This window comes from Liolophura sinensis, chromosome 1, assembly GCF_032854445.1.
Source record: "Liolophura sinensis isolate JHLJ2023 chromosome 1, CUHK_Ljap_v2, whole genome shotgun sequence".
NCBI classification, from domain to species: Eukaryota; Metazoa; Mollusca; class Polyplacophora; order Chitonida; family Chitonidae; genus Liolophura; species Liolophura sinensis.
Genome location: NC_088295.1, coordinates 12,188,860 through 12,200,488, shown reverse-complemented (window position 1 = coordinate 12,200,488; position 11,629 = coordinate 12,188,860). Strand labels below are relative to the sequence as shown.

Below are 11,629 nucleotides of genomic sequence, written 5' to 3'. Positions count from 1 at the left end.
CAGCTGCCCACTATAGTTACACTGTATATATTACAACCTAACTGTGATGGCCAAGAGTGTAGAGTGCCCCATGACTACAAATTTACTTTCCGGATTTGATGCTGCTCATTTTGATGCCAAAGCTGGAGAGTGTCTACTGTAACCGGGTGGGACATCCTGTCTGGTGCCAGTGCTTGAGCATACTGTGACTGGGTGCAGTGTCATGATATCTGGTCAGCCAGATGTCAGTATACCGTAACTTGGGTAAGGTGCCATGTCAGCATCTGGCAAGACCTTTGTCAGTGTAATGTGACCAGGTGGAGTGTCATATCTGGTGTGGCCAGCATAGTGTCAGTAGGCTATAATTTGACTGGGTGAGAGCATCAGGTCTGGTGTGTGGTCAGCTTGGTGTAAGTAAACTGTTGTATATCTGGTATCTGGTTAACCAGGTGTCAGTATACTATAACTGGGTGAGGTGTTACGTCTGGCATTTTCAGCAGGGCAATTCAGTGATGCAGCACCACACATTTGTTGACACTTAGAGACTGGCCTGCTACGAGACACTTTCATGATATGAACAAAACAAAGTGCTAAACAACACAAATCATATTTTCAACCACAGATGTTTAGTAGGTAATAACAATATAAACTTTAGGTTATCATTATTTATTAGTTTTGACAGAGGAAACTCTTAACAGAATAAGGCATTGTCAGGAGGAATAAAATGTGCAGAACCAGTCATAAATACAGGCAGAAAATGTAGTTAACTGGTCCAAGAGTCAGCCAAACCTCTGGATGAAAAGAAAGACCAGTCCCAGTCTTTATCCATGGTTACATTAGTTGATAATTAATAGGCAATAATCTGCTATGTGATATCACGACACAAGTTTTAAAGAAACAAAAACAAGATCTTTTCTAAAGTCTGGGTATTTATTACCATTATTCATAAAACCTGAAAAATATGATTTTTTTTATCAAAGAATTTAAATAGGTGTTATAAACAAGGCTTCCCAAATTGAAGTTGTAAATACAATCTTTTTAAGAATACATGGAAAGACCTCCAAAGAAATGTTCCTATACTTGATGGAATACATACAAGGTACATGTAATATACAGATGGACAAAAATACCAGTAATAGAATTACAAACCACCTGTGACAAAAAATTATGGCAGATGAAACACAAAGATACTGTAACTGACAAATTTTTGAAAAATTAGCTAAGAAAAAGTACACTGTATAACGCTATTTAATTGGAGAGTCCTGAAAAATAAAATCTTCGTCAGTTTCCATAAAATTTTCCTGATGTGACGTAGTAATATTCCTTACGTGACGATGAATCAAGCGAATATGGCGTTGTGTAAGGCAATTACGCTGGAAGGACGTCCTGGGTGTTTGAAAGTACGACGTCATTTGTTGCTATAAGTCAGTGATGGTGACATCAAGTGTTCTTGCATGACATTTCCAGGCAAAATTGGGAACGACAGAAAGCTTTTTTTTCTGTATTATTCTCCTGAACTTATAACAACGGCTTTAATACGATGCATTTTTTTTTACAATTTAAGAAAGCAATTCCGACAATCTTTATCCTTATCATTTAACCTTGCCTTTAAGACATACATGTTTTAACACTAAAGTAATTATTTATCCATTGCGATGACATCTCGTTTTGTATGGTATATGTTTACAACAATTGCCAAAGTCTCTAAATTCAGTGTTGTTATAACATCGTCAGAAAATTTCAGAGAAACACAACAGATCAACACACGATTACAACAAAGTAATAATATCTACATCTCTACAACAGCACTCAATACACATGCAAAAGGTGTGAAACATTTTCATATGCATAAATGTTTAAGCCTAAATTTAAATCAGTCTACTTATCTTCACCGCTTACACTGTAAGACAACAAACTTGACATTGCTGGCATAACAATAGTCAAAGTCACAAGCACTTTCCAACACATGCACAACATGGAATGTTTAACATCCTTAAACAGCTGTTACTTAACCACATTACATAAACGTGTCAAGTGATAAATCAGACATACTGTCATTAGATATTTTATTGTTACCTTGAGTAATAAAGCATACAATGGAAACACAGCCTGAATATTTCTAACATGCATTCAGAATTCACGTTTACTGACTGCTCCGTAGTTTTTTCTTTCAACAACTGTTTCCAAACATAATCTACCTAAAAAGAAGAGCACGTTGTGTAAATTTGTTATAATGTTGATACTGGAACAGTCAAAGCTTAACATAATATATGCCATTTTAACAAGATGTACCAAGGCATATTTTGTGTTATTTTTTTCTCTTTGTCAACCTGACAACAGCCGAGGTGTCTCAATACAAGAATGAGCTCAGGCTACACAGTATATAGTAAAAGATGTAACACTCTGCCCCAGGAAAAATAGGAGTACATATATCTCATACATCTAACAACATCCCAAGCTGTGTCACACTCACATGGAACATTCCAGTATCTCATACAAGTAATAACATTTCTAGCTGTGTCACACTCAAGAGGACCATTCAAGTATCCCATACATGCAATAACATCCCAAGCTGTGTCACACTCATATGGAACATTCCAGTATCTTATACATGTAATAACATCTCTAGCTGTGTCACAATCAAGAGGACCATTCAAGTATCTCATACAAGTAGTAACATCCCAAGCTGTGTCACACTCATATGGAACATTCCAGTATCTCATACATGTAATAACATCTCAAGCTGTGTCACTCTCACATGGAACATTCCAGTACCTCATACATGTAATAAAATCCCAAGCTGTATCACACTCAGAAGGAACATTCTAGTATCCCACGCATTTTATAACATCTCTAGCTGTATCCCATTCAAGTGGGACATTCCAGTATGTCATTCCAAGCTACATCATCCACAGTGGATGGGGGGGGGGGGGGCATTCAAGGTTAGGCAAGGTTGAGACCTTCCCTCTCAAAAAGTCAGAAAAAATTAAATATTATGAATAACAATCTAATTACTTCATAAAAAAATCTGATCTGTGGATTTACAACAATTTGGAAACAATCAAAATCCTACTTAAAATAGAAATGTGAGAGGTAATTGAGCAAAGTTAACATTGCATGAACTGATGTTGTTAGAAAATATGTGTGTATAAAAACAGTTTGATTTCTGTTTTTCTTAGTTGACAAGAAATGAAAACTCATCGCCAGTCTCGCACGCAATCACACAAAAGCTCCAGACTGCCATGTCGTTAGGGTGAGTTCTTGCTGATTGACTTCTGAAACATAATTTATTACAGCAGATGAATACAACATTAACAAGTCTAAAATATTCAAATATTCAGTCCTAGGAGCTACAATCAGGTACATCACACATACTACATCTCAATAAACATACAGGTTAGTCATAATAAAGCTACGCTAAATAATCTTTCAATTATGTTCATTTCTAAGCTTATAAAATTTCGATCATAAGGAATGTATGATTATGGCTAAAAGTCACTTGAGCAACATTGCAGCAATGTCACAGCGAGAACAAGTTGAAATCATGAGACATCATAACTAATAAACTGACCATGACAGTGACACAAGGTTTGACACTCCACCTCCTGACAGCATGACTTGAACACTAGACCGGACACTCCATCAACTGTCATGACATACCCATAAATACCCCTCAATGACGTTTACAATGGAACCTTACTGTCCTGCCCCAAATCACTTACACTTACAGCTAGCCAGTGATATCTTGTTCTATCAAGAACACTGAATACCAAGAGTACACTTGTTAAGAAACAACCAACACAACACTGACAATCAGTCTGAGTGATCAGTCTAAGTGATCTACACCAGGATCTCACCTGTGAAGTTCTGAGGGAATCTTCAACCAAAGGCTCATAGCCCATAAACATGTCTGGGATGTCTTTGCCAAAGTAAATTTTGCTATTGCCGGCTATAGCCTGGTATCTGATCATTTCCAAGTACTCCGGGGTGAGACGCACCTGCGAAAACAATCACATGTAGAAATAATCAATCGTGACATTGAACGAAACTGATAATAATGAATAGGGTTCATGAAACAGTGCTTGACCAAGTGATGAGTAGTCCAGCAATGGTGTATGGCCTACTTGAGCGTGTGCAACGATGAGCTACACAATTTAGTGAACATTTTGCCCTAGCAATTTAACAAACACTGTTTGGTCTCATCAACCGGACCTGAGCTTACCCTGTTGCTCTCAGCCTCCTTAGCTGCCTTGTAAAACTCTGCATCAGCCCGCGCCTTTTCTCTTGCCAAGTGAGTTAAGTCTGAAAGTGAGTGAAATGGTAGCCTTATTTCATACAGAAAGTCTACAACTATAAACCTAACATGCTGTAATGTTCGTGGATAGTGACTTCAACAAGAACATGAATTTACCATGAAAATGAGATGTGGGAATTTCTAACTATGTCTTCAGGTCATCAAATTCACGAAGCTGAAGGCAAGTATAAGTTACACATACTGAAACACACCTTCAATTTCAGCTATCTTTTGTTCAGACTCCTTTTCCATGATTTTCTGCTGCCACTGAATTTTAGCCACTTGAGCAATCTTCTCCGCCTCTGAAAAATAGCGACAGTTTCATTGAAAACAACTGCAAATTAATGCTTTTACAAATTAATAATTCAAGGATCAGGAGGAAATGGACTTACACAACAAAGGCAAACTCATCTACATCAATCCAGCGTGATAACTTACCAATAAGAGCTCTCTTTCTGTCCGTCTCTGCCTCCTTTTCAACAACTTTCTGTTTTTCGTTAACGATTAGAAGTTTTGTTTTCTCTGCTTCCCTGGAAAAATAATTTTTCCTCATAAAAAAAATTCGATTTTTCATGAAGAATATCACATCAACACAAGTAATCAAGTCTACTGCCATGACAGCATCTGCTTTACTTGAGCTGAAACTCTTATAGAGGTTTGTGACACCAGGGCTTGAGATTTGCATCTGTAGCCTAATTAAGTAGAAAAGGGGAGCTTAATGAAATGGTAATGCCCTCCTTAAATTGGCAGGTAACTGGCAAGAATAATTCTGCAGTAAGAAGGTTTTGAATATAATTAAGGTTAGAAAAACAGAACTATGGTAGTTATTTCATCTTGTTACAAACTGAAGAACTTAAGAGTTATGCCTCCCAACAGACTTACATCATTTCATAGTTTTTCCTGATCTGTTCTGGTATTTTGGGTTTGGTTACTCTGACACTCCTGACATACAGGCCAGGCGCCATGTCGTTTAGGTCTTCCTGTAAAGCTTTCTTCAGGTTCTCATCAATCTGATCTACATGAGCAGAAATCAACATTAATATTTCACAGGTAAATAATCCAACAAATCTGATTACAGATGAGCTAACAATACCGGGGAAGAAATCAGCACGAATATTCTACAGGTAAATAATACAACACAACTGATTACAGGTGAACTAAACATACATGAGAAGAATTCAACACGAATATTCTACAGGTGAATAACACAACACAACTGATTACAGGTGAACTAACCACACATGAGAAGAATTCAACACGAATATTCTACAGGTGAATAACACAAGACAACTGATTACAGGTGAACTAACCATACATGAGAAGAATTCAACACGAATATTCTACAGGTGAATAATACAACACAACTGATTACAGGTGAACTAACCACACGAGAAGAAGTCAACACGAATATTCTACAGGTGAATAACACAACACAACTGATTACAGGTGAACTAACCATACATGAGAAGAATTCAACACGAATATTCTACAGTTGAATAACACAACACAACTGATTACAGGTGAACTAACCATACATGAGAAGAATTCAGCACGAATATTCTATAAGCAAATATTACAACACAACTGATTACAGGTGAACTAACCACACGAGAAGAATTCAACACGAATATTCTACAGGTGAATAATACAACACAACTGATTACATGTGAACTAACCATACATGAGAAGAAATCAACATACAGGTAAATAATCCAACAAAACTGATAACGGGTGAACAAGCCATCATTGGATCTACAAACTGTCTCCAACTGATGCTATCAGCACATACAACACATCTGCAATTGTTTTTTGGAATTACAGGAAAAACATTGTTACAAAGCAATATCCATGTTAATTATTCAACAATCCTTAAAAAATAGTTATTTGGGCAGGTGTGGAAAATTTTATACTTTTTTTTTTCTGTCCAAGGAAAAAGATGGTGGCATTAAGGAATCAAACACTCAGAGAAAAGCAAAAAACAATTTAGGGCCAGTTTTGATGAGTCAGTATGGTTACACCAAATAAATATTTTTTTAATGGTGACTTAAATAATTGCAGTTGCCTTCATATTATATTTTTATATTATTTTCCTCATGAGCATGGCACCAATTAAATATCTACTCCCAGATATATCAGAACACTTTCTGTGAACATCTCAGATAAAGTTGACCATTCTTTCTACAAAGCCTGAATTTCTTTGTAACTGAAATAGCCAACACAACAACCACACCTCTTATCACTTACCAAACAGATTAATGTAGACCTCCTGGAGATTGTGAACACTGCAAAACTGATTCAGCTCATGGTGGATTTTGTTGTATATCAAAGTCCTGTCATAATCAGCTGTGTAATTCTTCACTGTCTCATATACTGAAACAAAGAAAATACATATCTAAAGGTGATCTCTGGAGAAAAATCAAAATTCCCCAATGAGACTAATTCTCTTAATTACTCGATAAAGTTTGTCGTACATTTCATTCATAAATCCTCATTATTCCTGATACTTGGCAAATTAATGGTTCTTCATATTACAATTAAAATTATGTACTTGTAATAATGAGCTCTGATAACATCACATGGTAATTTTGAGTGCTAAGAAGATCAGTGTGTCTCCTTCTTCATTAGAAAAATGTATCTGTAATTCTGTTCTGCTTATCATGGAGAACAATTGGGTTCTACTGTACATGTATGTGTACATTCCTGGAAATGACTACAAAGTGTTTATCAAAAACAACATGAAAATGAAAAGACTTTTTAAGGGCCACTAAACAAAGTTAATATGCACACTACCTCGCTCAGCTACAATTTCTACAGTGTATAGGTGCAAGTTTTGTATACTTAAAACATTAACTTGAGAACACCTGGTGTTGTAAATAACCACACAGGCTAAAGGAATATAATAGAAATGTGGTAAAGATGTCTAGTACATAAAGAAGTCAGATTGTATGAGCATAATGGTAAGTGTGTATTACCTGCTTGAGAATCCAGCTGATTTACAACTTCAATGCGATCAAAATATATTATAACACCACCACTGAAAATAAAAAACAGGATAATGCTTAGGGATAAAAAAATAAAATAAGATCACAACTATGGCAGTATTAAATGTGCATACCTTGGAAATAAAATACATTCAAACTAGACTATGAATATAATTTTTTTAATTTGATACATACCTTGTTCCACACGGAACATTTTTAACTTCATCTGTTTGTAACGTTGTCTACAAAAGAAATAATTACATGCAGTCATTTCATCAGTCTAAAAACCAGAGCTCTGGACTTGCACTTGTGCTTTGAAGTCTTGAAAACAAAATAGAAATACAGTATTTGTTACCATATAACTAAATAATACAGTCTTATATTCATAACATATCTTTGATATTCACTCAACATTCCACTGAAAACTAAGAGTCAAAATAGTTTGTACCTGTACACTTCTGAAAGATGTCAACAACGGTAACATGAAGTGATAACCCGGATTGCTTGTTGAGGTCAGCAAAGCCCCTCCCTGAAACAGAACAACATATTCTACTTATTTACATCTAAATAACATAGATAACATTCTGTCATGGCATGTCTAAACATTTAATTGATTCATTATAGATTAATGCCAACTGGGCAATATTGCAGACATATTGTAACTCAATATTTATTTATTTATGTGATTGGTGTTTTACGCCGTACTCAAGAATATTTCACTTCTACAACAGTGACCATCATCATGGTGGGCGGGAACCTGGCACAGCCAGGGGGAAACCCACGGCCATCCGCAGGTTGCTGACAGACCTTCCCACGTACGGCCGGAGAGGATGCCAGCATGAGCTGGACTTGAACTCACAGCGACCGCATTGGTGAGAGGCTCTTGGGTCATTACGCTGCACTAGCACACTAACCAACTGAGCCACAGAGGCCCTGTAACTCAATATCTAAGTCACATACTTGTATGTATTGTTACCAAAGCCACAGGCTTTCTTGAAAGATATGAGAAGGTCATTGCTTTGTCTGGGGTAGATACTGTATGCTTTTAAAGAATCCCTGAAGATAGTATACCCAGTCGATGATTTTTATCTTTGGAATTAAATGATTAATATATATAAATTGGATTCATATTTGCCTTTTATTTATTTGAGCATGGGACTAAAAACAATACATGTACTGTGCATTTACAGCATAGTTAAATATCAATTAGGCTATTGAAACCACTAATGTAACTACATGCAGGTAATGAGCTTTTGATGTTAATATTATGCAACAACTCATGGCCAGTGAAGGTGAAAGGTCAAGTGACTTCCTGATACTTGTACGTAAACTATATGAAAAAGACCTTCTACTCTGCTCCGCTCTGGGGAAATCAATCTTTAAGCTAATGTGTTGGAGATGATGACACAGATAAGGGGCACTTGTACACTCACCCTGTAATACACTCCCACATGGCCTTCTTCTATTTTATGGATGGAGAAATTTAGTATTATTCCCATAAATGCAAATACGATAGCTAAGAAGGTGAGAGCTGGAGGCATGTTTCTCGGTAAGGTCCAAAAAGTCTATCTGAAAACATACATCAAATGTAGCAAGAGCTCAACAAAATTTGATACTATACATCAACTTTCATTAAACCATACGGCCTAAGTGGATGCTTTTAAATCTCCATTAGTCACAGAACAAGGCACCATTAAATGCACACAACTACAACAGCACTTCTTAGTAAAAGGACCGAAGGCACCCGGCACATGGTAGCCCCAAAAGATGCCAACTTCTTTTCTTATACTGGCCTAGCGTCTTTGGAGTCTGGACACTGACTGTGTTGAGTTTGTACTCAACGAAGGTCCAGATCAATTGTCTTTGTTATCGAACAAGTCTTGCGCACATAAAAGACATCAACCTATAGACCTGCTTCCTGCACCCACTGCACCGCCAACATATGTGCCTACTTGCTTAGAATGGATTTATTATAGCCACGAAGGCTTGCACAGCACACTCTCCTCGGCCACTGCCGCCATCTTGAGCAGTTATGCAAATGTCCTGCTTCATCTTAGAGCAGTGGGAAGATGGCGGCAGTAGCCGAAGAGTGTATGCCGTGCAAGCCTTCATGACCATAAAAAATCTATTCTGAATCGAGCAGGCAAATATGGGGGCGCTGGGTTGGGAAAGTAGGTCTTCCGGTAGGTGTCTTTTATTTGCACAAAACTTGTTTGATAACATCAACAATCGGCCTGGACTTTCGTTTAGTACGAACACTCGATGCTAATGAATAGCATCAAGACTCCACCGACGCTAGGCCAGTATAAGGAAAGCAGTTGAGACTTTCGGAACTAGGCACATGGTAGTCTTTCTTAATGGAGAATGACATGATGTTAAGATGGAAAAATGTCATAATTTTAAGGGTCATGCGACATTTGTCAGAAAATGTGCATATCTTCATTTGACTGTATCTCTGTCCGTATTTTACACAGTACAATTACCGACCCATCAAAATAATTCTCAAAGCACAGAGTATACACACCATATCAAGAGTATGCACTAATTAAATCTTTTCTAATTGTTTGGCATTATCTTGTAAGACAATGACATATGGATTACAACATGCAGAAGTTTTTAAATTTTCAACTTAAAGATCCAGACTATGACACAAAACAAGCCTTGTATATCCCTCTAAGGCACTCTACTCACTTAATTTTTTGCAAATTTCTGACAAAATCAGTGTCAAACTAATCCTTCGCAATTTACTGTTTGTGTTAATTACATTTCTTACCTGTTTAGTGCTATAAAATATGATATTTTCAAAAAGCACAGATGGGGTGCCTCACATTGTTTTGCAGTATACTCTATACATCAGTATCAGAAACAGAAAAAGAAATGCACGTTTAACTCCATGCCATTGTATTAGAAGATAGATTAATCTTAATTACCTATGGTTGTTTATATGTTACACACAGTCACTGTTTGACAAGGATTATTTTGAGCTCTTTACTGGCGTTCTATTTTAGCGTAAAGCAAGATATGGTCGAAAATAAATTTGCAGATATCTGACATCTGAAGACCCTTAAAACATAACATCTATCCCACCTGGCACCTCCTGATGAAGACAATATATTTACTAGCGCTGGTCAAAGTATGAAGGATATCCTGATATCATATGTGACACCTCTTCCAGTTTGAAAATGACAAAGAATGGATGTCGTTGTAATGGGGGATGATGCTCGAATGCTACAACAACTACGACAGGGGGTTGTTGTCCCAGCGTCAGTGTCAATGTGAAAGTAAGGCGTTATCCCATGTGGCCACGTATGAAAACATAACAGTCTACTTGCATCAGAAAATATCTTCGTTCTTGGTAGTTCAGGCGCAAAGACAGATGAAAATACAGAGACTATGGACTACAGCGATGATGAAATTTATACGTGTCAAAACCTCCTTGCTCACATGGACGGCTGGACGACGCCATTCGTGTGGAGTCAGTATCATCATTAAGAGCCGACGATACGTATCTTGATCACAGTAGATTAACAATCTCTGAATGTCATCTGTCAGTATAATTTCATGTATTCTCGATAGTTAATGTGCGTGTATTTTAAATTACGGTCTTCCTGGTCTCTCTAGCTTCCACAAACATATTATTTTTTAAATACTGTGAAAAAACACTGTTTATAACCAAGCTATTTTACGCCGAGGTTTTTTTTTTATTTTTTTTTTTAATGGCAGCACTTTTGTGGATTGTGCAAGATCAGCCATGAAAGATGCCGAAAGGTTGAGGATAGTGTATGGATAGGTATGCTTTTATCACTGGATTTAGCCATCAAGCACTTTTACTGCCTTTGTAAGCCTCGTGCATGTTAGCTAACTGGACGCTATGGCGCGGTATCCATGGTAACGGGCGTGGTCTAGTGACTAAAGGTGTTTGCGTTTCAATCGCAAGAATGTGCGAACTGCTGGTTCGAAACCGGTCTTGGCCAGGAGAATGTACAGATTGCGCCCATATGACCTCTTGTGGGGCCTTGGCGAAAATTTGCGGTTTACGACCCTCGTATGCGCTGTCTAAGGTTTGTTGAAGACCTCCAATATGTTGGCTTCCGTGTAGGCCTACGGGGATATGACGATGAACGGGGACCAAGGTGTGTGTACATATAGGCCTACTGCGTCTTCTTGTGGCAGGTATTCAAACTATACTGACACCGAGCCGACCAGTTCTGTCTCCTCACTCTAACCTCTCAGTGCCGAGCGTCAAGCAAAGCAACATCAAGTACCAGTTTTTAAAGCCTTTGGTATGACCCAACCCAGCTTTGATCTCATGAAGGTCTCCCGACATTGAGACGGTCAACACTTCAGCGCCCTCTGAATATTTGCCACTTAGCAA

The 11,629-nt window shown here is 37.5% G+C and overlaps 1 protein-coding gene across 3 annotated transcripts; it reads right to left on the bottom strand.

Annotated features, from left to right (window-relative positions):
• Nucleotides 1–2,907: 2,907 nt before the first annotated feature.
• On the bottom strand, nt 2,908–10,699 carry LOC135466358 (erlin-2-B-like). Of its 3 annotated transcripts, none has more exons than XM_064743796.1 (12): nt 10,342–10,699; nt 8,688–8,823; nt 7,703–7,783; nt 7,450–7,496; nt 7,246–7,307; nt 6,518–6,643; nt 5,156–5,288; nt 4,712–4,803; nt 4,486–4,575; nt 4,202–4,281; nt 3,837–3,977; nt 2,908–3,254 (listed from the first exon to the last, which is right to left on the bottom strand). In XM_064743796.1, the coding sequence occupies exons 2-12, from the start codon at nt 8,793–8,795 to the stop codon at nt 3,228–3,230; spliced, it is 987 nt and encodes a 328-aa protein (XP_064599866.1). In that variant the 5' UTR covers nt 8,796–8,823; nt 10,342–10,699; the 3' UTR covers nt 2,908–3,227. The 3 variants fall into 3 exon arrangements, with proteins under 3 accessions (XP_064599866.1, XP_064599875.1, XP_064599883.1); XM_064743805.1 differs by having other exon boundaries at nt 8,688–8,819; XM_064743813.1 differs by having other exon boundaries at nt 10,374–10,699.
• Nucleotides 10,700–11,629: the final 930 nt, after the last annotated feature.